The 27,737-nt window shown below is 41.5% G+C and overlaps 1 protein-coding gene across 3 annotated transcripts in view; it reads right to left on the bottom strand.

Annotated features, from left to right (window-relative positions):
* The window catches only part of TTC7A (tetratricopeptide repeat domain 7A), a 184,957-nt gene that overhangs the window by 18,011 nt on the left and 139,209 nt on the right, over positions 1–27,737 (bottom strand). For all 3 annotated transcript variants that reach the window (XM_075089097.1, XM_075089096.1, XM_075089098.1), the window contains one exon: positions 21,521–21,723. In XM_075089097.1, the coding sequence (XP_074945198.1) occupies positions 21,521–21,723 (203 nt within the window). The remainder of the gene's footprint in view (positions 1–21,520; positions 21,724–27,737) is intronic.

Below are 27,737 nucleotides of genomic sequence, written 5' to 3'. Positions count from 1 at the left end.
AGGAACTGTCAGTTTGGCAGGTGCATGGTTCTACACGAGCTCTGAACGATGTTAAAGCAGTACAGCACTGTCTAAAACCATGTGTGGGGAGGAGTAGCTAATTCTCTTTTTATTAAAGGATTGACTCTAGACAGCCTACCATCTATAAAAAACATACATGTGATTTCCTAAAGCATCTGCATACCTCCTTTGCAGGCATGGGCACACCAGCCCATCACTTAATTGAAGAGAACGGAAAAAATGCCTGCAACCTCTCCAGAGACACCAGGCAAGGGGATGACTTCTAATGACCACTAACCTGAACCAGGTTTGAATTAACCAAAAACTTCTGTAGAGTATCTCTTCTTTAGATGGCACCAGAGCTGCCTGTGCTACAGACCAGTTATTTTGCTGGTTACATAGTTTGGCAGTGGTCTAATGGTGGATACTGTGTTTGGAGGAGGGAAAAATGCATTTTCTTGAGAACTGCCAAAGGAAAAATATTGGATCATCAGGAAAGAGGGTAAAATCAATCTCTCATGATTTTCAGCAAACCAGTGAAAAAACTCAAGTCCCTAAATATAATGAACTAACTCCTGCAATCACACAGAAATGTACACATCAGATGCATCTCAGTGCTGCCCACAGACCTAAGCAAAAAAAAATAATTAAATCACCAACATTGTGAAGTCTTTTTAATCCATATGGAGTGAAGAGGACATTTACAGAGCAGTACAACCCCTAGCACTGCATCCATTCCTGAGTCTAGCAAAGACCTTTCACTTCAATAAGGTTGGTCAGCCTCTATGCTAGGAGGAATGGGCATGGGTAGACAAAATGAACCAGCCTCCGCCTCTGAGATATGGAGGGAGGCAGCAATGTGGAAAAGACCCTCTGTCTGTGGAACACTGGAGACAGCCAGCAAGGGAGAGGGGCATCTTCAGTTGTTGTTTTGTCAAAGCCTCAACAAAACACAGGCTCTAGCAGCAGCCCCGGATGGGGATGATGTACTTGTAAAATATTTACATTTTCAGCAGGATGTTTCTAATTAAACTCAATAGGTTTGAACACCTGCTGTGAGTGACTGCTCTGCACCTCATCTCCCTCTCCTACTTGAGCACAAAGAGGATGTAACTGCCTAGGCTACCACATAGCATTGTGTTCCTTTTGTGCACTGACAGTAATTGAGAAAATGGATGGCAACAGACGTGTTTTGTGTTTGCTACTGCTCTAGGAACCACTTTCTTTGCTCTTCCCCCCCCACCCCCGAGCATAAGCCTGCTCAGGTTTTAGAGCCTTTTTGCAAGAGCAGGGGATTGACAGGGCTTTGTGTAGTTTCCCGGTTGTAGGGCATCATGATTGATACCAATAATAAATCCCTCAGGATTGAGGGAAGTACCCATACATATCCTGACTACAATCAGATCGATGGGGAAAGGATGGTATTGAAGCATGCTATGGTGAGTAGTGCAAGGCAGAACAGCCAGCAGTCACTTACTAAATGCTTTTTAGCCTGTACTATGAGCTCTGCCTGACTTGATCATTTTAAGAAAAGGTTTTATTGATACTGTGTTATATTGTCTGAGGTATTTATGGTTTTACCCAGAAAGGTCTAAGACAACCAAACCTTCAGAGAAAGCTGCTGGAATTGTGTGGACAGCCAGCAGGACTTCTGGTTTGTGATTGCTGTCCTAGGCTCCCTTTCTGCATCTTCAGGGAGCCAGCACTTGCCAGTGAGATGTAAGTCATGCCTCAAAAGAACACTTGAATGTATTGGCCTTGTTGTACTGCGGCATTGCCCTGCTGTGAAATGAGAAAAATGCATTTACTGTGCCATGACAGCAGGTCAGCATCCCAAATGTTCTCCCCTCCAACAAGCTCGCTGGGTCAGAATAATTCTGTTTTGGATTGTACAGGACAGTCTCCTGGGTAACATGCTTCACAGCAATGCTCGGGGGGAACACGCCCTTGAATGCAAGGCAGTCAATGAGATTTATAATTACCGCGTTTTATAACCTTGTTCATTCAGGCAGGGAAGGATACTGCTGAAGGGATCTCAAACAACAGAAATGATAGATTTGTAGCTACATATATAGTTGCTGTTAATATGATTTGAAACCTGGATGGCAGAAGGCGCCCTTTGGTTCACTGTGCTGTCCAGCGTAACACAAAAAATGCACAGACTAGCTTTAAACTCAGGCAGCAGTAGGGCATAAAACTCTGCCTTCAGCTACCCTCTCCCAGAGAAGGGGATGTAAAATCCACTCTGTATCACCGAAATCTTCTGACTGCATTAAGCAAGGTCTTGGCTCAAGGCCAGGTCCCAGCTGTCCCTGTAGTGATAATGACCGCCCTTCCCTCAGGGTGCTGAGCACGGGCAGAAGCCAGCTGCATTTTCACACAGGCGCACATGTAAATTGCCTGAACATGGTGGTGTTAATGCTTCTGGGATGACAAATCAAACCTATAGATGTCTCATCAACAGCAAGCTCCATGCAGAATGGGTTTTATTTTTGGAAAAGCCCGGAGGTAAAAAGAATAAAATCTCCTGGTACAGTTTATATGATGCTTTGTTTTTGAGTGTCCTTGATGCATAACAGCATGCCATCATCTCTAAAGATTAAAAACAATCCCTTCTTATTGCTCTGCTGGGTATTTTCAAAGAAAGTCATGTGCAGATGAAAACAAATAAAAACAATGCCCAATGGCTCTGCAGAGATCCTGGGCCTCTTGTTTCAGGTAGTCTGGAGACAATTTTAAACAAACATGGACTCTTAAATCCTTGGCTACAGCTCCAGTGAGGACACGTTGGCAAAACTTCCGAAGCTTTAATGGGGTGAGGCTGGTTGAGGATTTTCAACATCATCTCCATTTTGTGGTTTTTAGGGTATAGCTTAACAAGGATCTAGAGCTTATTGTATACAATATTGGATTTTCATTATTTTCTTAAACTGGAGCTTCAAGTTAAATAATAACACCTTTGTTCAGGCTTAAACAAAAATTCAGTGTAACTAGGTTGGTTTTCATGGTGTTAAGGTCTGGGTTTTCTGATGGACTAAGGCGTGGGTGGAGAAAGTCACCAGTGCAGCATTAGGGCCCAAAATGACAGAATTAAATGCAGTATAAACTGAGAGATGCTCAGGCACTGATGCAGGAATAGTTCAACTCACTTCAGTTAACATGTCTTCTCCTTTTAGCCACTTGGCTTTATTATTCAGAGGACCTGGCCCATTAGGAAAATGAAATCCCTCCCCCAGTCTCCATTCTGCTTCCAGCCCTTGCTGCTGGCTAGCTCTGATGGACAGCTGCAGGAGTTTCTTCAGGAGAAATCTGTGTGACACTCCTGCACTTAGGAAAACTCTGAAAACAGGCTTTTTTCTTTTTCTTCACTCCTGTTTAGGCACTAGTTTTGCTCAGGCTGAAAACCACTCTGTAGAAGTATACTTGAAGGTCTGGTTTTTAAAGGTTGGGCAAACTCATTCACAAAATCACTTGCAAGGAAAAATAACTCCAGACAGAACTAGCATAAGATGGTCGTGCGAAAGACATGGTGTGAATACTAATTTGGCAGGGTGGTGGTAGGGAGAATAACAGGGACAATGACGAAAGCAAAACCTTGCTCTATTGCCGATAAACAGCCCCACAATGCAGTGTATCGCAATGCATAGGAAGGAAGCCACAGCAGATCATGCTCAGACTATCTGCTGCACAGTTTCATTCCATTTAAAATAAAAATATATTTTTATTTTTTCTATTAACTTTATAATTGCTATGCACTGCCCACCTGCTTTGCTGCTGTTGAAGTCTGTATGCTGGCTGGATGTTGAAACCACCCTCAAGTTTTTGGACAGTGATATCTCAAAAAATCCTCCCATGGCCTCTCCTCACCCTCTTTAAGGGGTTAGACTTGTTGCTCAGAAAATACTTTGTCCTCGTTACCCTTGGCCATACCCTATCCTTTGTCTTGGAGGCCAGGGCTGCCGACCATAACTGCTGTTAGTTGCCCGTGTGTAGTGTAAGAACACTAGCAGCAGCACTTAAGATGTACAGTATCACAGAAAGCCTGTTGCTTTCAGGGCCATCTTTGCCTCTTCTCCTTTGGACGGGGATTAGTGGAAGCACAGCCGCTTTGTTTGGGATAGTTACTTTTTATCTCTTCCCTGATTTATCTCTTGAAGTGCTGATTTCCCAACAACCTGAAGGAGCTGTGGAAGCATCAGGTTCTTGTGTTATGTGCAGTAAGTGAGGGACAGTAATATTTTAAGCACAGCTACTTAGGCTTGTCAAAGCTTTATGTAGCACTGCTAGCCACTTGGGGAAGGGGGTGGCATCTGCACCTACAAAACTGCTTCCTTAACCCCCTTCCCTGAGAACAACAAATCCTACCTAACATCTCAAGCCTAGGTAGTGTTAAAGGCACAGTATAGGTTTTTCTTCCTTGCCCCAAGCACTAGGATATGCTGCCATAGATACCTAAAAGTCATCATAATTCCTCTTAATTTGAAAGGTTTCACCTTTCACCATCAGCTCTGTGGTGTCTGAGCAAGGGAAGTCTCTTCTAAAGGGAGCTTTCTTCTAACAGGAGACGCAGAAAAGCAGTCCTTCTGGTTCTTCTCAAACTGTGACAGGCTCTATGACCACTGAAATGGAAAAAGTTAACAAGTCACCTAGTTCAAAGTATGCAAAAATAGCAGGGTTGCACTTCCAACAAGGCTGCTCTTCTGCCTGTTTGACGCCAGCTTGTGAGAGTGAAACTGAGTAGTGCAAGACCATCAAGATTTAATCCATTCACAGAATTTCAGTTGTATGAATTTGATTTGAAAGAATTTGCGCTTCACGGTTATATCAAGACTTGTCATAGCTGCCTGCATTGACGCTACATTATGTGAGCACTCTTGTTCCAGAGACTACCTACACTGATAAAATCACTTAGTACAGCTGACCAAGCTAAAAATAAATTTATAAAAAATAGGCTGCCTTTTGGCTCAAGGACCTCACGTATACGGCTTTTTTACTTTGTGATGCTGCTGTTTTCGATGCTGCTATTTTCTATTTGCTGGTTTGGGAAAGCTCATTTAAAACAATGGGTTACTTCCAGAACATTTCCTTTGATTGTTCTTCATTCACTATTCAAAGTAAGAGATTAGTTAAAAATGGTATATGTTTCCAGTCTGTCTGATTTGCTGTGTCAGCCAGCAAATAATATATTATAGAGAATTTCTCAGAGAATACAAAATCTTTGAGCTGAGAAAGTCTTCTAACCAGTGGTCACTATGGTCATATTCAAAACAAAATAACTTAAAGCTGCAGAAATGTGAAATTAACACTTAAATACTTGCACATCATTTATCATTTGTGAAAAGCAGTTCTGAGCTTTTAATGTTGCTTGTTTGACCTATTTGTGGTATTCTAGGAACAACAGCAAGGAATCCTGAAGTGAGGGTTTCTGCTTCTGAAGCCTGGAAATCTCCAGGGCTTGTGGGTTTTATCAGTCTCTCTACATTTACTTTTCTTGCTCTCAAGGCAAGACACTTTTCAGGCAAACAGGATACCCAATGGTCTATGAAGCCGGTACCAAAGATACTGCAGGCACTTTTGCTCTTAATGTGCATGAAATACGTGCAGAATCTCTTACTCTCACTGAAGTCACAAGGAGAACTGATACCTACTTGTATCTGCAGAAGCCTGTCCTGAACTATCCTCACATATATAATCTCAGTTCAGAAAACAGTTAAAAGCTGTGGGGTCTGGCTGCATGTTAACAAGTTGATACAACATCAAGCTGTGAGCCTTACAATGCAGTACCGGATCATACATGACTTTAGAAATGCTTTACTGTGACATCTGTTTAATATTACCTACCTTCCTTTACGTGTATTAGTCACTCCTGTGCTCTACCAAGCTGCAAGTGACAGCCTCAGAGAGAAAATATCACTGCCTGCCAAGATGGCACAAAAATTACTGTAACTAGAAGTTCAGACATTCTAGAGATTTTGTTTAGATGCAAGGGAATAATACTCCAGTCTCATTAAAAACCATACAATCCCATAGAAGTGCCAAACCTACTCGCCATTAGCTGTTTTGGGAAACACTGCCCGAGGAATATTTATGTAAGGATGAAGCTAACCTTTCTCCTTGTTTAAAAAAAGAATCACAATCTCAGAGCTGTTTTGAGAATTTAAATGCAATTCATAGTTCATCCTTTGCTACCAATTAGGCTTGGTATCTTATGCATAAACGTGCTGAACAAGTGCTGTATTTCAGCTGTACACTGCCTCTTTAGTGCTGGTTCATGTCATGTTCAATGCAGGTGTTAAGGTCTGCAATACACAGATTGGCTCGACAGGACGTGGAGAAGAAGGGGGAGCTGTTGCTTGTAACACAGTGAGAGACAGAGACCACAAGAATAAGTTTACCGCTGAACGGCAACGGTATTTGCTGTGCTGATACATGGAATAACAGCTTTTCATGGCCCCCAGGGTTAACAGCCCCCGATGAGCAAGCGCCAGAGCACGGGTAGTGGTTTCCCAGTGGCTCTCCAGTTCAGGTATCCAGTGTTGCTCTCACTCAGCCTCCTGCTCTACTCACTTCAGGCTCACTAACTTCTTACCAACAAGGCTTCCCTCTTTCAACAAATTAGACTCCTCCTGCCCTGGTCTTGCTAGTTCCGCATGGCAAGTCCTCTTGAGAATCTGGCTCTTATTTTTCTTACTCCGCTCTACTTTGGGGCACAGCCCCCTTACGAAATGGCACTGGGGACCTGTCCCCTTTCCAAAGCACCAGACCCTAACCAGAAGAGATTGCTCAAGGGATGCAGGAAATGCTCCTTCCATCTAGGGTTTCATAACCAAATTTGAGCCTGTTAAACCAGCTGACACTACCTTTCTTGTAGCTCTGAGGTACACAAACGTGTGTGTGAACACACACACACACATACTTGCCTGCTGTAGGCCACAGAGGGTGCTAGAACCATTCCATCAGCTTGCCTGTTTACAAACAAACACTGCAAGTACAAAATCATGAGGTCACACCAGGTTCCCTCCTACCGAAAGTGTCTTACTCTAACAGCCTTCGAATGACTAGCGATTTCCCAACAGGCCTAACTTTATCACATTTCTCTGCTTTTGTTCATGTTGCCTTGGGCAATACCATTCCTTACTGTCTACAATGTGGAAAAAAAAAAAAAAAGGAACACTGTGGCTTTCTGTACAAAGGGCACTGTGGGTTACTGAAAAATTCAGAGTTGATACCAAACTCGCAGCATAACTCAGAGATGGCACCTCTATATTTTATTTAAGCATTAACCAAACTTAATCTTTTACTTACTCTGAGCGTAAAAGTCTTACTTGCTGTAAGCGATCATTATGTGTGATTCGCCTCTGGCCCTTAATGACACAGGTCTTGCTTGTCGCTTCAGTGCCCCAGTCTTGTTGGAGCTTTAACAGAAATAGCATTTGCTGAACAGTGACATCTTGCAGCTGGATTTGAATAACTCCATGCAACTGTACAGGCTGGATGCCAGCTGGGGAGAAGCAGCTCTGCAGAAAAGGACTTAGGGATGCTGGTGGACCACAGGAGTCAGCAGGGTGCCCATGCAGTGCTGAAGGCTAATGGCATACTGTCCTACATTAGGTAACGCATCACAGCACACTAAAGTAATTATTCCCTTCTATTTGGTATTTGTGAGACAGGATCTGGAGTGCTGTCACCAGTTTTGGATTCCCCAGTGCCAGAAAAATGATGATAAACTGGAGAAGGACGGTGGAGTGCCACTGAGATGGCTGGGGGCACCACAAAAAGTCAGAGAGGAGCATTTATTCAGCCTTTCCCTCTCCAGGCTGAGGAGGTATCTGACTGCCATCTTCAGCTACCTAATGGGTGACTGGAAAAGAGATGGGACTAAACTTTTCTCAGAGGTGCTTAGTTGCAACAGATTAAGGTGCACCAAGGGAAATTTTGGTTGATTAGCCAGAATCAGAAAGAAAAGCCAGAAAGAAAAAATTCTTCACAAGCAGTGGTGCACCATCAGAAAACGGGCCCAGAGAGGTGATGAAATATCCAACCTTGGAAATACTCAGCTCAGTCAGCTCAGCTGGACATGGCCCTAAGCAACCTGCTCTATATTTGAAGTTGGCCCCTCTGAGAGCAGGAGATGGGACCAGATGACCTCCAGAGGAAAAGTCCTTTCTCACCTAAATTCTTCTATGATTCTAGCATGCCTCATGACCTGCGCACCAAGATATTAAGTGCACTTAATATATCATCACTGGTGTCAGGTATCATCAATGCTTTCATCAGCTGGAACACTGCCGAGCTGACTCAAATACTGTACATCTTGTCTAAAGGCAATTAAAAAGGCACATGGCCGTTTCTGTGTATCTCAATTAGCCTTGTACCATGCATGTTGACATTCAAAATGAGCTGATGTGGAGCCATGTTCCCCACTCCATTCAGAGCTCATATTGAGCTTGCCTGGTTTGTTGTAAAACTTAATAAGGCTTACAAAGTAATGTGACTCTGAAGGAAAGCCTTAACCACAATTTGGATTTTGGGGGAATCAAAGCAAAGTTCACACAGTACAAACATAATGAATTAAACCCTACAAGATTAATGTTCCTGAATAAAGCAGCAAACCTCACATAGAGCTCCACAGACCTGTCTCTTCTTTTATTAATCTGCTCTTGGGATGTAAGTGTTAAGAGGAGCAGTGGGGCAGTGAATTTCTCCCACATTGGCATCTGTTATTGTAATGCTAAGTGCTAGCTCCTATCACCCCCATAATCCAGTTTGGGAAGCTCTCCTACAGCATTTACGTTCTTATCTTTGTTTAGTCAATGCTGGCAAATAAAACATAAACAAATAATCTCCACTGTACAGCTTGGCACTACGGAGATGCTGCCATGTGTGTTCCAGTTGATTTTTATTTGCAGTCTCTTATGCTGGTGACAATCTTGGAAAGCAGATACAGCCTGGTAAGTGATGCAACTGTAAACCTGATGTTTTTATGAGCCCACTCTTTGTATTAAAATGAATGCTGAAGGGGTGAATTCAAGCAATGAGAGAACTGGGCTAAATATGAAAACACCGATGCAGTAATTTCTCTGGAACAAGTCAATGTAATTTCACCTCATTTCTTGCCTTAGGCCATGCACTAGATACTCAACTGCCCCATGTGACTGATTTAAAGAGATATGTGATCTATACAAACATAGACACCCACTTTAATTGCACTGTCTCCCTATATCTTCAGGGGAAGAACAGAGGTAGACTATTCCACAAGGCAATGCAGAGCAGGAGCCTAACAAAAGGGGCTGCTCTGCATCAGCCTTGGATAAGTCCCTTGCTCTGGGCAACAGGTGTCGATGCATTCTCCTACAACATCAAGCTCTGACTAACACATCTACCTAAGCTAAAGGCTGAGCACTAAGCAACATGGATTTTCACCTACGACTTAACAGCACTTAAAATGGAATTGCCACCTCAGACTCTCAGAAGCAGAAAGGAAGTATAAAAGCTCATTGTTTTGTTTATTTCTTGCAAAGCCGATGGCTATTAAGTAAAGAATGACAGAAAAATTACTACCCACCCGACTTCCAAAAATACTAGCAATGAGGACCAATTTAGGCAAACATTATATTTGACAATGCCAGTGAACTGCATGACTCCAGAGAGCAACCTTAAGACAGAGATGCTCAAGCCTGTTTCTGATTAAGCAGCTCCCAGTTGGTATGCTGCACCCAATGACTGTCTCCAGTCCATGCCCTTCCTGATGGAAGAAAGGCTTGGCTAACTACACTGGTCATAAATCTCCCCACTGAAAGGTGATTAGCTTGAAAGTCCCCTGTTCTGTCAGGAAGCCACACAGAAGAGTTGCAAATCCATTAAATTACATCTTAGAAATATATATCTAAGGAGAATACATAGCATTTGGTGATACATAGAAACTACCATGTTATACCTTCAGACAGCTCATAGGAGTATCTCTTTCCAAATTAACATTCTTGCCATCTGATTCTCATTAGACTCACTCAACTGTTCCATTAATCTTATATTTTTCCTCCCAAGGGATTAACATTGATTTTTTTGTCTTGCACACACACAGGAAGGTCATGCTGTTTCCTACAGGGTGGATTCATTCAATAAGGAACTACACTATTAAACCTGACTTGACATTATTGTCAATAGAGCTGAGCTGCCACAACGCTGCTTATTTTTAAGAGAATTTCAATGCAACTCTCCTGGGTCCAGCTACATCCATCATTCCACTCCATGATACACACAAGCCACTTGACAACTCATTAAAAATATATATTAAAAAAATGGAGGTCAGGGCTGTGTGCCAGGGAAGCCCTACTAACATTCAAACTCCACATCTAATTTAAAAAATAATAAAACTCAAAATAATTACAAAATGCTTCTGGGAATAAAAGTTCTTCAACAGAAAAAGGAGATAGGAAGGCAGGACTGCAGGTGGGCCTGCAAGACATTTTTAGCTGGACACTCTGGTTTTCAGGTCACATGTGAGGAGGGAATGAATTCAGTCAGTGGCAGTCTCAGCAGCACAGCCTGCACACCACAATAGGCAAGCACTGTTTTGGGTCTAAGTCCTACTTACAGGGACCTTTGGTTCTGCCCCTTCCCTTCCTCGTAAATCGATCCAGGTGCAGCCTAAGAGGGGTCAGATTGTTTTTCCCACATCTCATCCTGGAAGGCTGCTCCAGAGCCTCTCTGCACCGATGGCTGGGAACCCTCTTCAGTCTCCACTGCCCATTTACAGCAGATAAAACTGCATCCTTCAGTTGATTCAGATTTTCCCTCCCCACAGCATTACACCATTTGTTTCCACATGTACCTGCAGAGAGCAAATGTATCCCTTCCCAGTCTTTGTTTTGCTACCCTGACAAGTCAAGCTCTCTCTTCCCTATCCCTGACCATCATAGGTGGTTTTTCCCCCTGCTCTTTTGCCAGCCAGGGCTTCTCTCTTGAGCACATCCACAAAAACATAGGCAAGAGCCACATTAGCAATACTAAACAGCAGCTCATTGATAGACTGGAGCTTTATAGAAGCATGGGAAAGGACAAGAGGAAAGGAACAAGATGAGTGTTTTCAACATGCAAAGAAATGCATGCTTAGATGTCACAAACAGGAAACCTGTATTAAGTTCTCACCTCAAGACTAGAATTTTCCAAAGTGCTGAGGCGATCCTCCCAATTTCTTGGCCCTGGATTTTCTGTTCTGTTGTTTTCAGACACTCCTTCAACACCACTGAAACAAGCTTCTGGCCTAAGTGAACTTCCAGATTCTTTGTAGTGAATTTTACCTTTCTTGGATAAAATAGCAAATATATAGCATTGAAAGAGCCTTCTGGGACAAATCATGCAGAAATCTGCAAGGCAGAGAGGGATGGAAAAGGAAGAAACCACCTGTTGAACAGCTAATGGAAGAGAAAATAATTTAACTGTCTCTGAGTGGTCAATGCTTTACTTCGGTATTTTAAAGTAAGCATCAGTCTGTGCTTTTTGCTGTTTATTATTCTATGTCCCTTCCCATTCTTTTGCCTCCCCTTCACTCTTATACACCTATATCAACATTTGTCTGTTCTCCAAATGTACTTGAGAATAGCAGTGCGCCGAACAGAAGAAGAATTGTGAGAAAAATTGTTAACAGCATATAGGGATTTCCCTACATCAAGAGAAAACTAATGGGGTGGCCTAAACTGTTTAAATGTTTTGTACTAGCAGAGTAGTCCAAAAATATCCTGTTGGAGACTAGGACTTAGCAAATTCACCCTTCCAGTGTTTTCTTGTACACTCCATATTAGGTAGACCTAAGAGAGTCCCAGAGCCTGTAGCTCTCTGAGCTGCATCACAGAAGACGTCACTGGTCTTCCTTTGGGTTGCTAGATTCTCCTGTTGACTGTCACTATTACTTACTTAATTAAGAAAAGGGAAAAAATAAAAAAGGCACTTTGTTCAAGGTTGCTCCATTTTTGGAAAGGCTTGTAATGACTGTCTACTCGACTGCTTTTACTACCTTTAGGTCTGTCATCTCTCTCTCAAAAATCCAACCCCCTTCTCACCAGGGGAAACTGCATAACTGTACTGGTACAAAGATGTTCTGCTTGCACTGAATTTGCAGAGCAGAAGGATTCATTCACCATCAGAGAAAGGAAGCACCCTCCCTACCCCGCTACAAAAAGCTTTTTTTTGCAGGTGTTGTCATATCTTATCCCCAGGAAGAGGACTGTGCTAGAAAGACCTCAGATCCACATTTGCTGCTGTTTACTCTGTCCTTCACAGCAGTGCTGTAACAATTTATCAATACAATGGAGGGCAAGGCACAACACACATGCAAGGCACAACACACAGGCAAGGCAGACTCCTCTAATGAAAACAAATCCTTGTGAGAAGAAGAAATAGTTCGCAGATCTGCCCCCTAAATCCCACTCCCGCCGCAAGAATGTTTTCATCTCTACTTACATTTAGGGATATAAGGGTACTCAGACTTGTAAAGCACATAATTTGTGCTAAGCAGTCGCAATACTTTGCCCAAAATAATTTGTGGTCCAAAAGCCCAAATGAATAAAGCACCACAGGAATCAAGACATATAATTTGAATAAATAAGATTTTGCGCTTACAGAGCACCTGTCACCTGAAAGTATGTGCAGATATTAATTAAGCTCCAAAAACCCCAGACGAAATATATTAGTAGCTTCATCCCCATTTTACAGAGATTTAGCATAAAGTGTGACACAATCACAGCTGAAAGTGCAGCAGAGCTGGCCGTGCCGGGGATGGTGAGAGCCAGGGCTCCACCTCCTCTCCAGCCCTCTTCAGCGAATTGCCTTCAATGGAAAATGACTGAGTTGCAGTTCTTCGCCCTCTGCAAGAGGAAGGACCCACCCCTTTGCACAATAGCAGCAAAACCCTAGCCTGAAGTGTTTTGATAAATACCACAAAACAGTGCTTACTTTGGGAAGAGAACCCAGGAGCTCTCTCTCTCTCACATTTGCTTTGGGTGCTCTGTCTCGCTCTTTCTAAAACGCCAATAGATCGCCTCTGTGTCAGCACACCCCACAAACAGTCCTAATAACATGGCTTGTGGCTTCTCAGGTTTGGAGGACATGGTATACATAATATCTTCAGTACTTCAATCTGTGATGTTGGTTTTTATTTTTCTACTTCCATGAGTTTTACTATAATATAACTCAGAAGCCACACCAACCTAGGATCACACAAGACACAATGTAATTCAAAACTATAGACAATATCCACATCAAAACCTTAAAATAACCCTCTTTTGAAGCAGGTTTTACATACAGAAATTCTGGATAAGAAATATAAATAAACATAGCTGATACAATTAAAAAATATTTAAAGTAATAAACTCAATGTATATATGTATTTAAGAAAAAAACTTTAAAAAATAGTGTTACTAGTAAAGCTCCAATTGTTTTGTATGTCAAAGAACAGTTAGAAATTAATTTTGCTGTCATTAACTACTGATATTCAAGTAATCATGACAGCAACTTTCTTAAAGATTCCCTTCAAGTATTTAAGTAGTAGCTGTGATGATGAAAAATATTCTCAGTATCACAAAAGCAGTAGTACAACTGTCCACTTAATCAAAATTACCCAGCCCCTAACTCTGCTCACCACCTTTGCGAAAAAAAAAAAGGCAGGGGAACATCAAATGCAGTTAGGAAGAAATAGTTCCAGAACAGATAAAAACAGGTCGCTCATTGTGTCTCTAGACAAAATTATCCACCTAATTACACTCAGGACAAATGCACAGTTTTCCTAACTACAGGGGGATGCATTTCAATTGTGAAGTTCAATTCTCTGTACACAAATATAAAAAAAGAGCAAGAAATGTCACTAGAAAATGGAAACAGACCATGACATACTTATCTACAAAATAGCAAACAAATTTGATAAACTACAGACATAAAGCAGCAGCCCCTCAGATGATAAATAACTCTATTAATGTGAAAACTAGACTCTTTTGCTCCCACATTTAAGCACAGAAATCATTCTAACTTCAGCTTTCAAGGTAAAAGTGCTTTTAATTAGGGTCTTAGCTACCTTACAAGACATACAGACCTCGATATGATGGAGCTATGATAATCTACCCATGCTGAGAATCTGCCCCATGATTTATATGATTACTTCATGGCAGCATGAAACAAATCCCTAAGGAAGTAACGCATGTCGTCCTTAAAAATATTAAGCAATCAAGCCATGTTTTTATTATGTGAATGGATGCCTTTGAAAACAAGGATACATGCACCATACTGTGAGGTAAAATGAAATAAATGAACAGAAATAATTCATTTCCATGTTCTAATCAGTGGAAACTGTAGTCTTCAAATTATCCTGATGCTACCAAATGTGAGTCTGGAGACAATAGGTTGACTCTTCTACTATAATGCACATGAAATTGCATCCTAAGTACACAATGAAGGCCAAATTAAACAGTCCAAGTTTCTTTGTGAAGACTCTTTTTACTCAGCCCTTGTATCCAGCTGAACAATTAAGAGCAGAAGATTTAAACAAAGCATCATATAGATTTTAAATGCTCAAATCTAATTAAAAGCAATTTATTTATCTTAGGCAAAAGGAATATAATCTACACAAAAACCTGTCCTCAATCGAGCTCTTCAGCTTCCAGCATTACCAGCAGAGAGAAGTTTGTGTTCCACCAGCTAAAAGAATGTCTCCGGCAAGCAGAATGAAGAGTATGTATCAACGACTAGAACTGCATGCTTGTTGGCTGTGTTGTATTCACAGACTGGGACACTGACATCTCTGCAAATACCTGAGACAACACCATTACACTGCTCACTGCTATTATAAATCACTGTGCACTCACTAGGGATGCTGGCTGTTCAGAAAAAATATCTAGCCCCTACAGGCACAGGGAGATGGAAACAGAGCTGTGATAATGAGATCAGGTGAATACAAAACATTTGAAATAAAATGATGTATTTGTATGAAAATGTATATAGGTAATAATTACAAGAATAGAACAACATGGGACAGTGAGCTGTTTACTAACACTGAGGCTACAACACTGCTTTTGAATCTAAGCTAATTTTTTGTAAGTGCATTATTTGCTCTAGCCTCATCTTGAAAAGAACTGTAAGAAGTTCAGAGAGAGGCAACAGCAATAATGAAAGGAATGGGACTGTTCTGGTGATAGATATCTATGAAATCCTAATAAGAGGATGAATAAGAATCAGTGGTGTGTTATGTCTCCCAAAAGAAGAATAAGGTGCATCAGTGTGGCTAGGAAGATTTGCATCAAGAATATAAAAAATCTGGGAGTTCTCTGTACAGCAGAAAGCAGACCTGCAGGCCTCCTTGCCAAAAGGTACCGTGAATGCTGAGAGCTAACATAGGATCAAGACACGTTCATGAACAAGAAATCCACTGTGAATTACTAAGCAGGTAGAATCTATGTCTACTTCAGGATGTCCCTGAGCTAAGTCATAACCTCAGAAGTACCATATATGCCTGACCTGCTCTCATTCTTTCCTAGGCTCTTCTTCATGCTGCTGTTGGAGAGAAGGACTAGTTGAACCGCTGGCCTGACCCAGTATAGTCATGCCAATGTTACATTTAGCATCTACTTGCAAAAAAAATTCCTGGTATTAGCTTCAGATTCACTTTGGGGGATGACTGGATGGAAAACAGCTTTGCAGAAAAGGACGTGGTGAATAAGCTGGCCATGAGCCAGCAATGTGCCCTTGCAGCAAAAGCAGCTGATGGTATCCTGGGCTGCATTAGAAGGGGTGTTGCCAGCTGGTTGAAGGAGGTGATCCTTCCCCTCTACTCAGCACTGGTAAGGCCACACCTGGAGAACTGCGTCCAGTTCTGGACTCCCCAGCACAAGGAGGACATGGACATACTGGAGAGAGTACAGCAAAGGGTCACTGACATAATTAAGAGACTGGAATGTCTGTCATACAAGCAGAAGCTGAGAGAGCTGGGACTGTTCAGCCTGCAGAAGAGAAGTGTCAGGCGGGACCCTACCAGTATGGTTAAAAATCTGATCGTAAGGTGTAAAGAAGATGGAGCCAGACTCTTCTCGGTGGTATCCAGTGACTGGATGGGCACAAACTGAAATACAAGAAATTCCATATAACATGAGAAAAAAGCTTTGTTTATTGTGAGGGTGATCAAACACTGGAACAAGTTGCCCAGGGAGGTTGTGGAGTCTCCATCCTTGGAGATATTCAAACGCCAGTTGGACATGGTCCTGGATACCCTGCTCTAGCTGAACTTGCTTGACCAGAGGGTTGGACCACATTATCTCCCAAGATCCCTTCCAATCTCTACCATTCCATGATTCTGCTAGGTGGCTGATACCTCCCAAACTGTATTTACCACAGAAACTTCTCCATAAAATAACTAGGCCTTCCTAAGGAAAGGCCAAAATCTACTCTAATCTCAGAAAAAAAGGGTCACAAAACGGCCTACAGTCGATTTGTTGGCCCAGCTTAGGTGACTTAAACTCAGGTGAGTGGGAAGCTTGTTTTTTCCAACTTCAGTTGGAGGGTACTATATGACGGTAAAGCCCTTCTGCATGGCTGCCAATCTTATGTTTTGTGGTACAAACAACAGTCTCTCTAAGAAAAAGCAGAACTCTCATCACTAGCACAACTGGTGTTACCTGTATATTCTGTTTGACTTGATTATGGAACAAATCAAATACATTTCACTAGATTATGTTTTCCACCCATTTATGTGGTCACAACAGAACACAGAAATACATTATGAAGACTGCTTTCCGTTTTAACCTTCACAAAAACTCACCAAACAAAACTCAATATATATTTCACTTTGTTTTGCTATCGAGCATAGGGATGAGGCAGTGCAGACAGCTATGTGGCATTATGATAACAACCTTATCATCCTTGCCCCAGCCTTCAAGAGAAGTCAGGAATCATTACGATCTTCCACTACAAGCAATAAGACTCAATTCTGAGTAAAGCAAACTTTTTCTTTGTTTTGATGGTATTTTTTTGCTTTTTTTTTTTTTCTTCATTAAATCTGGCACAGTGACGGAGATGAGGGTGCCCATTTCCTTCCCTTTTAAATACATGATTCTCTTTCTTCTTCCCTGAACTAAATCATGTTGAGAATTGCTCTAACTTGACAAAGTGCTATGTGAGATGCATGCTGGGCAGGAGTCTTCTGAATGTTCTGAATGTCAGTCTGTTTTTAGTTTATCTTGCAATATTACTTATGGAGCTTTAGGACTCAAATCCAACATGCTGGCATTGATTTCCTCCTCTGAATCAACAGGGAAAATGGTACTGAATGCACTGTGGCTGGGAACTAGCAAATTTTGATGTCTTTCTCTAGTGACACACAGGTAGGTGGTTTTGTGTATAGCTTTACAAGGAGGTGTCATCTGCCCCAGCTTATGTTATATTTTCTGACTTGGTTGGGCACATGTCAGTTTTGTTATCACCGTCCCAAAGCTGTGTATATCATGATGTTATATAACCAAATTTGGTACATACTGAAAGAAGTAAGCCATGGTTACTTGGTTTAAAAACATGCTGTCAGAGATTAGCATCTGGCACGGCTACCTAGTCACAGTGTAAGATAAGGGGATAGGGGCTAAGCTCTTGTTTCTGGACCAGTGAAGATACCTACTCAGTGGAAACTCCATGAGCCCCCCTGGGAGAGAGAATTGCTCTATGATCTTGGCAAGCAGGCCCCAGAAGGAGCCAATGAAAGAGAAGAAGAAGGAAAGAACAGTACTGTTCCAGTAAAGAGAGTGACGACAGAAACATGTGAGACAGAATGAGAAGAAATGTGGGAAAAAAAACACTAGCAAGTCGTACTTCCTAAAAAGAGCTGTGGTCTTAGAGTATGTACAGTTTCTAAGGGCCAAGCCAAGCTAATTGTTTCTGAGAGCAAACAGTTGTTCAACCAAAGAAGTAGCTCCATACCTCACCAGGAGTACTTTGGTAGGTAAGTATACTCCTAATAACCCCAAAAACTAATTCTGTGTGTTTCTTTCTAGATGAAAACAGAGCTCCTCAACAAATGTGCTTCCTTAGATTAGGTATTAGCCTGTAGTATTTCCTTTGTAAAAGCTGTTGGTGGATACTTAATACAGGCTTAACGACCCTGTGGCATCATTTACAAATTGCAAGTGCTAGCAAGAAGCAGCATGACTATGTGGTATTTTCAGTGTGCCTGTGATTTCCTAACCACAGCATTGGACAATGAGTGCCAACAGCCCTTGCAATGAAGCAGAATGTGCTACCCACCTCATCAGATGCGGTCAGCACTGCAGTCCTGCTGTACAGTGCTGCACTTCCACGCAGCAGCATGCTTTATATGGAAAGCACACTGATTTGGCAGCTATTGTAAACACCCTACTGCCACAGTAAAACAGCCATTTTCAGCTACACAAATAAAGAGCTTGTGTTTATTATGGTGGTGACTCTACCCTGTGTAAAAGTGAAGTTATCGACACCTGATGGACTCACTCATTGCTAGATTTGTACCCTTCATTTAAAGCCAGCAATGCTCTTCAGGTTGGAATTTTCCAAATATAGCTTTGACAACCCAGTTCTGAGAGCCCAGGGGAAGAGACATGACTACTTTGCTAATTGATGCTGATACACCAGGGATCTGCACTGTCTACAGCAGAGTTTTCCCTTAAAGTGGACTAGGTCAGTTGGATGGCAATTGTAATCCAAATCAAACAGTAATTCTCATAACCAGACCCTCTCTCCCTAAATTATTACACATCCACAACAGTATTACTACAGTGGGAAAACTATGTACTCAAATGTTTCGGAAGACCAGCACTGAAACAGCATGTGTGAATTCAATTTCAGCTGCCTGTGTATGTGTCTTGCATAGTTTCAAGCCACTTGGAACTAGCTGATCATCTAGTTTGGCCTCTTGCATAATCCAAGACATACATTTCCCTCTGGTAGGGGACTGAACATACTGTGCTCAAGAACTTGTATTTTTAATAACAGTACAGCTAGTACTTGGCTAATACATACATTTCAGAAAGGCATCCAGTCTTCTTCTGATGGCCTTGAGGAGATGCAGAATTTACCACTTGTTCCATTATATCCTCAATTGCATAAACCTTGTCTTAAGTTCTCCATGGGGATGCTGTCTCATTCAGTACACAGGACAAAATCACTTAGCTAGCAGCCATTCAATATTTAATTTTTGCCCTCTTTATTTGATGCATAGCCCTAAAAGCCTTGTTTACTGCACATTATTCCAGCTCTGTTCTGAAGGCAGAATGATTAATTTCTTTACAGGCTTTTCTATAGTGCTCATCAGATGCTTCTAATTTGTTATGTGCAATTTCCTAGCTTTTGGAAAAGCATACAAAGGAATCCCGTTATGTGGCACCCTATAACTACTGCTATGATTCATATCAGCAGGGATAGACCAAACCTTTGCTATCTTAGCTAACAGGTGTAAACCACAGGCTGCCAGCATGGCCAAGCTAAAGGGAATGAGGCACGTGCTTATGCAAGTGATTTTCACTGATATTTGCTGGCACCAAGATGGGAAGATTTAGAATTTTAAGGAGCTGAAGGCTATGAAGTGGAAGTACTCTTACAGGTTCATGCTCCTTTGTCTCTCTTGTAAGACCGACCCCTTTAATTCATCCTTTCCAACATGTCTCGGCCTGGTTCCTTAACCCAGTCTCATTCTTCTTATCTATCCAGTCTTATCCAGTGTTACCTATCTGATCTTGTTTTCTATCTAACTTTATTTCTCTCACTTTGTTATTCAATTTATCTTTCCTCTTCCCTACTTGCTTATGGACTGAGTCTCTGTCCCCAAATTCCCCATCTCACTGTCTTTTAACCTCTCCTAAATTTTACTTCCATTCCTTGACTAAGAGATGATGGAGCTTACTGTGATTTGAGGGCAATGAGCATTCACAGAATCCTTAGAGATTTCAGAAATACACATCTACTAAGCATGTATAAAACATGTTTTTTAAAGGTTATAACTTGGATAACCTAGGAAGGATTTTTCTTAGGGACGGTAAAAAGCACGTGAGTATTTTACAAAGACAACAAATTCCTGACAAAACCTGGAGACAACGAAGCACAGTAAAGGAGATGTCACAGCAGCCTTTAAGGCCTATTCTTGAGCCTCATTTTCAGAAAGAGTTAAGCCACGCTGGGTGACATTTTCCAAAGTAAACTGGGCCAGAGCAGATGTGCATCTCAGAAATTTTTATTTCAAATGACTATAGTTTCAGAAAATTGCAAGCAACTGAAATGGGAAGACACAGTATGTGGTTCTGCCCATAAAATAAGTCAAAAATGAAAGATATTAGTATTGTGTTGGCATCTGATTTGATGGCTGCTCAGATATCAGTGACTTGTCTGAAATCATGACACTAACTGAGCAAAGAACACAATTCTATCTTGTCAGGCTTTTACCAACCGATTTTGTAAAGGTTGGATCACACCAACAAAGTAATATTATTGACCCATATAAGCCTAACGTGCACAGCTGTTTTGTAACTTCTCCTGATATATGCACCGGCTATTCATTTGCTGGTTTTGCACTGAACATTCATTATTAACAAATACCTAATCCCTTGCCTGTAGGTTCTACTATTTCTCTCAATTATAACTTCATTTTACATTTGTCCTCTTGTGCACTGATACCCCTTCAGTTTTGGAGTTGCCTGCAAACCTCATCAGGACAAAATTTATGCCAGGAAATACAAATCTGCTAGCAAAGACACAAAATGGTCACATGGATATAGAATTCCTGTAAAAATTAAATTAGTCAATAAAGACTTCTAAAATCGCAGAGTAAGGGCTACAGTTAACAAGACACATCACTGATGAAATATGATTAACTGTCCTGATTTCATAAGAGAAGTGGGTTTAGTCTTCCACAAAGCTCCCTGTAGTATTATTATTTTTAAGCTCTAGGGCCTGTCTCTGTAAATAAGTTTGTTTTGGGGATGGTGCAACAGAAAAAATACTTGCTGGATAGGAGTGTTACCAAAAACCCCACAAATGTGGAGTCACTGCCCCTGCACAAGGCTGGAGCTAAGCCACAGCTTAAGACAATAACAGATTCATTTTATCGTAAACTCATAGTTTATCTTGATTTGAGTAGACACAAGACTCCAACCCAAGGTTTACAAACCTCATCTATATATTCTGTAGTTTTTTAGTTCAGATCTTTCAAACATAAGTGTACTCTTTATTTAAAATGCATAACAGTTCACAGAAAAAGCAGCAAAGACAAAGCAATGAATTGACTTCCAAAACTATCAGCCTTTGTCAATTAAAATATTTACTTTTGACACAAGTCCTAATTAGTTAAAAACATTCAATCCAGTCTTAAAATAGAGGTTCAAGCTACCCAATTTATTCTTGGAACAGTCACTTGCTCTCAGGATTAGGAAGACAATGGAATCCAGAGGAAGCATGAGCCCTCTTCCCTCTTATTACAGTTAATCAGGAACATAAATACTATAATGGAGCTGAGCCCCTGCAAACTCACCAGGCTGTGCATAATTTCCACTCCAGCTGGATTCACTGTGAGCGCTTCATCATACAATTGCCTAGCCTCCTCCAAATTGCCTTTCATCTCTGCAAGCCTCCCACGCATGTACAGTACAGCATGAGATGTGGGGAAAAGACTAGCTGCCTCCTGGATACAAAAGCCTGCTTCTTTGAGATGCTGTTGTTCCATGAAGAGTTCAGCTAAAAACAAAAACAAAAACCAAAAAACACCCTACCATTAGTTGAAATAAGTCAGAGACCTTTCTTCACATTAATTACGTATCATCTCCCTTAAGCATATCAAAACATGAGTCTATGATCCTGCACAGTGCTTACTACTATGGTTAGTACTTACTATCACAAGTGGATTCACTGGATGGATCTTTTTTAATGCTAAGGGCTCTATATGGATGTTCATGGTCTTGTCCTGACACAAGATGGACTTAAAGATTCCTCAACCAGGAATGTAAACAGTGCTGAACTGAGCACAAGGAAGCAGGGCTGATAGCCACTTGGAGCCATTATATGTATTTCCAAATAATCTGGGCTAAAGAAAAAGATCGGAATAAGCCATCACTGTCTACTGAGAACTTTAAACATGTCAGAGTAATAGGATACATCTGACTCAGCGGGATATTAGGTAACTCGTTTAAAAGAGTATTTCCACATTTTAAAAGATGATTAAAAGTGTTTCTCTCTGCTTATTTGTCTAGTTTATGATAGCTGTCTCTTAACTTTTCAGAGACCATTAAAATCAAAAGACTTTTATCACAGAGACTTATTTATATTGTGTATTCACACATTTACTTCTCATATATACTCTGCAGAAAAACCAAAAAGAGCTCTTGGAAGAGACTTTTCAGTCAGTTCTTCAACCATCAGCAACTATCTTAATGGTTTGGGGTTTTTTAGGAAAAAACAAAAACAGGCATATTAATGTGCTTGACTGTCAATTTGTTAAATAGTTTCTCAAGTTAAACATAAATTTCATTATGTATCTCATGGTTAAATGTTAACATTTCTTAGGATTTGGACTAGATAATTGTTGGACTAGAGGATCATTGTAGGTCCCTTCCAAATGAAATAGTCTATTATAATTCTAGATTTATTATGCATCAAATCCTTGCAAAAGGCTTCAAAAGTGATACTCGGTTTTCACTGGCACATGGAAATGAAAAGAGAAACTGTTTATAGATATATATGTATATGTATGCATGTACGTATGCACGTATGTATATAAAATAGTTCTCTCTCTTCATACAGCAGCCACTGCTCTTTGGTCCATAACCTATTTGTGTTCTACACATTATCACTGCAAAAGCTCAAAGCCCTTTTTTTTTTTTTTAACTGATGTAGCAATGTGGTAAGTATTGACAGTTTAAGAGTCCAATTCGAAGTGACTAATTCAGGCTCCAGATTTAGATAAATAATTCTGAAATTAGACACAACCTTAAATGCCCTGACTTTTAAAGGTAGTGAATATTCTCAGAAAGTCTCTGTCAGGGGGGAAATTACCCTGAAAATTCTTATTAAATAGCTTTGAAACTCTGCCAGTTTCAAAACACTGGGAGACCCAGATGGCTGTGGGGACTTGGCATGCTAACATGGAGCTTGCTGGGTAGAGGTGAGGAGGAGAGCATCTCACAGGCAGTCCATGGAAAGGCTCCTCCTTGGCCTATCTGACATGAGACTGAGACCACAAATAGCACTTCTATTGGCATACTGAAAACGATCATGTACTGAAATGATAGCATGGCTGAACACCCTTCCCCTTCTGAAGTGGTCCTTCTAGAAGATGGGCAAGACATCATCAAGAAAATGCTTGAATATTTCTTAGCCATCCCTAGGTTGTGGTGCAGATAAATGGCATTCTCCAAGGCTGTCAACATGAGCAAAACATTAGTTACTTGGTAAGAGCTATACTCTTTAAAAGTGACTCATATAAATTTCTTTCTGGTTAATCATAAAATCTCGGCATGCATCCCTTTCCTTGGCTCCAAGAGGCTGCAACTATCTATAATAACAGAAAGCAAGGCCGCGTACCTTGTCAAGCTGAGTTTGTGCACAGCCTTATTCAAAAGTTTGTGGGAGGACAGTATTTTACTTGCACTTCCCAAGTAACAGAGTATTTTCCTGTCAACTGCTGCATGGCAGCTGATGCTGTGCATGTGGCAATAATGAGGATGGGGATGTGCAAAGTGACGATTCCTAGCCTGAAGATAAACACTTCATTCGCAAAGTTAGCACAAACTTAGCGGCACAAAAGAAGGGGTGAAATCCTGGCACTGTTTGAAGTCAGCAGAAGTTCTGGATACCGCCATATTAAAAGCTCTATTAGCAACTAACAGCATAATGTGACTTGTTTCATTTCAGAAAAGAATCAGGAGCAAGGGGGTTTAGATGTGAAATCATGCACAGCCAGTGTTTCAGTGCATACAAAATGGAGAGTACTTTTTCTTTCAGTGGTGCCTGTAAATCTTCTTCAGTAATAACAATTATTTAGAAGAAGTGCAGCAACACAGAATCTAAATAAGATCTACAAATTGTATTTTATGGTATGGTAATGTAGCATATTAAAGTTCAGTCCATTTCTTTGCAGGCTCAACAGTCAATAAAAAATGATTTAATGGTGTGGGAGGCCTAATTTACATTAAAAAAAAAAAATGAGAGAGGTGCCTCTGGGTTACAAAAGGAAAGGAGTGCACCCACCCAGCTAAAAATAGACATTAAGGGAAATCGTTTAGGCCTGCATTAAAATGTGTTTTCTGTAAACTCATTTTTCACTTCTATCACATACTCATTTTATTTACAGATTAACAAGATATGCTTACACAACATGGAATAAAAACACAGCTAGAGGCAGAAATCAAAACCAAAAACCAAGGACTCATTAAATTTATCATGGCAATACTCCTGCCTCCTCAATGGTACCAAAGGTACTGAAACACCTGCCATTGCATTACCTGGGTTAGCAGCTTCCTGTCCACTGGATTATTTAGTGTACCTCCTTATATCACATAATCATGCTGTAAATAAAACCTAACCAAATTTGCAACCCTTGCGATGAAGTTCTGTTATACAGACATGGCACCCGATTCCACTCCAAAGCAGAGGGTATCTCCTCAGGATGACACAGGTACAGAAGACCTGTAATTCTTATCCTGTGAAAGGTTCAATGCTTCAGGGAAACCATTTATGAACCTCAAGTTGTTGGACTACATCATTCTTGTTACCGACATTTTTCACAGCTTTGAATCTAAAGGCCACGTTTGCAAGCTTCCTTGCTCTCTCTCACTTAACACCATCTTCATCAAAACTTAAACAAATTTACATTCTGTTTTGAACTAAGTACCACCAAAGGCTCTCTAAATGCTACCAAGCAAAGAGAGATGATCATCCTGGATGTACCACCTCCTCTGTTAGCCTCTCTGGAATAATGCTAGCAACTCTGAGTGTGAATGATTATTAGGAAGTATTTCAGCATTTTTACCTATAGGTATGAACTGAGACAGTGCACTGCATGGATGGGCAAAGACAGGATGAATTGTGCACTGTCTCCTTTCATTCACTAATTGAAGCTTCAGCCTGCACCCACCAAGACCACGAGCAGCTATCCAGCTGACTCCAAGGTCCAGCCTAGCATGATTCATTTCTTTCTCATACCTACCTTATGCTTCCCATCTGTGCTCTCTTGCAGTACTTTCCAGCCTGCTCTGCTGTTCTTCCAAACAAGTGTTGTCTCTAGTTGTGGCTATGGCCTCCATTGTCCTGACTTGCAATGCGACTTCCAGTTATACACCAGTCTTAATGATGGGCCCACTCCCTGAGAGCAGCATGCATCTCCACTCAGATTATCAATTAGCTCCTAATATGAGCTCCTAGTTCTTCCAGCTGTTTCTGCTAGCATTTAAGCTCATCTACAGTGAAGATCCTTAATCAAGTGAGAATTGCCAGAAGCAACTATCCAAAGACCAGTAACAAACACACAGAGCAAAAGCACTTCCCAGAACACTGACAAAGGTGGGTCTAATGCTGTCAGGCTCCTTTTTTTCATCTCCACGATAAATTATTTGACAGAGCTCTGTTAGGGAGTCCATCAGAGGAGTAACAACAGCGTAATCCAGTCATGTCTTCATCACGGTGCTAGTCTGAGGAAGGGAGATGCCTGCCATCACCTTGAACACTGACTCTATTTCCCACTTCCTAAATGTTTGAAAGCACTGTCAAGGGTGATTGTGATTGTCACCACAGAAGCAGAAACAACTATAATTCTAGCCAAAAAAATTAAACTTATTTGAAATATATTTCTGCGATGTGAATGACCCAAGAGTTAAAATTTTATTCCTTGTGAATCACGTTCAGTGTTATCCAAGACGCAGCACTTAACTCCCACAAGCGGACTGCTCCACAACACTTGGTAGTGTATGTCCACTGGATCTAAAGCACTCATCTACTCTTGTCCACCCCAAATATGCTACTGCATAGCAACACGGCCAGCTCCATACAGCCAGATGACCAGCAGGATGGTATCATGGGGAGCAGCCCTTCACACTTTAGGAAGGTGAGAGCACCTGTGAGGATGTGTAGGGAGAGGATTTCTGTTCCACATCATCTGCCTTCAGGAGCTCTTACTGCTTGTTACTGCAGCAGCCCTTAGCCAGCTGGAAAGACCCGCTCCTCTTGAGACAGCTCTGCATTCAGCAGTGAGTATAGAGTTATTACCATGACAAAGGGTTCCCCCCCCCCCCCCCCCCCCCCCGCCGCCCTTCCTTTCTGGCAGGTAACGCTTAGTCATTGTTCCATATTACGACACCGCCCCGCACACAGTAGCTTGACAATTCGCGGGCAGATTAGATGGAAGATTCCTCAATCTGTACCCTGACTGCAATAATTTTATTTGATGCAAACCTTTGATACAGAAATGAAGGAGAACAGAAACTGCCGCATGTTCCCATCCACCTGAGCTCAGCTGCTTGCTCTTTGAATGAGGCAACAGATTTACATCCTCAAAGTCTGTCTTTGCATGCAAACTAGTAGTTAACTGGAGTCCAGGGACCCACATTAAATTTCCATGCTCCGGGTTTCACAGGGGCTGAAATGGCCACTAAGCTTATTTGCAAATGCAGCATTAGAGTGAAAATTTCTGGAAGCAACACAGAGCTTGTTGTTTGTTCGGCCTTGAGAAAAGGAGGCTCAGAGGGAATCTCATCACCATGTACCAGTACTTAAGGGGTAGCTACAAAGAAAATGGAGACTCCCTTTTTACACGGAGTCACATGGAGAGCACAAGGGGGAATGGACACAAGTTGCTTTTGGAAAGATTCCGATTGGACACCAGAGGGAAATTTTTCACAGTGAGGACAGTCAACCACTGGAATAATCTCCCCAGGGAAGTGGTTGACTTGGCCACATTGGACATCTTCAAGAGTTGTCTGGACAGGGTGCTGGGCCACCTTGTCTAGGCTGTGCTCTTCCTAGAAAGGTTGGACTAGATGATCCCTGAGGTCCCTTCCAACCTGTAATTCTGTGTGATTCTGTGAACTACCAGAAGCTGGGAGGGGAGGGGGCACAGCCAAGATAGCTGAATCCAAACTGACCAAAGGGATATTCCATATCATATGATGCCGTGCCCAGTATATTAACTGGGGGCAGTTGGCCAGGGGAAGCAGCAATCATGGCTCAGGGACCGGCGTCATTGGTCAGTAGGTGGTGAGTGGTTGCATCACTTGTTGTTTGATTCCCTCCCCCCCGAGGATTTTTCTCTCTGGTTATTTTTCCCTTTTGATTATACTATTAGAATTATTATTACTGTTTTATTTTAATTATTAAAGTGTTCTTATCTCAACCCATGAGTTTTCTTACTTTTGCTCTTCTGATTCTCTCCCCCATCCCACTGGGGTGGGGGGAGTGAGCGAGTGGCTGTGTGGTGCTCAGTTGCTGACTGGGGCTAAACCACAACACCCAGCTAGGAGAAACAGGCCACCATCTTCTAGGCAATAAGGCCACGACTGATAAGGGTGACATAAAAATGTTTCTGTGGGAAGGGCACCTTTTGGGTTTTCTTTTCTCTCAAAACACGTATTACTGGTTATAGTCAAAGGACTTCTGAGCCTTCATATTCCAGCCCAGTCAAGCATAAATTCCTGTTTTCTGTCTCTGGTATGAATAAATGTCCTGCTTCCTTCTTCGTGACTGTGTACACTTTATCACTAGCC

The sequence above is a fragment of the Phalacrocorax aristotelis genome, chromosome 3 (genome assembly GCF_949628215.1).
Source record: "Phalacrocorax aristotelis chromosome 3, bGulAri2.1, whole genome shotgun sequence".
Taxonomy (NCBI): domain Eukaryota; kingdom Metazoa; phylum Chordata; class Aves; order Suliformes; family Phalacrocoracidae; genus Phalacrocorax; species Phalacrocorax aristotelis.
This window is presented reverse-complemented; position numbering and strand designations above follow the sequence as displayed.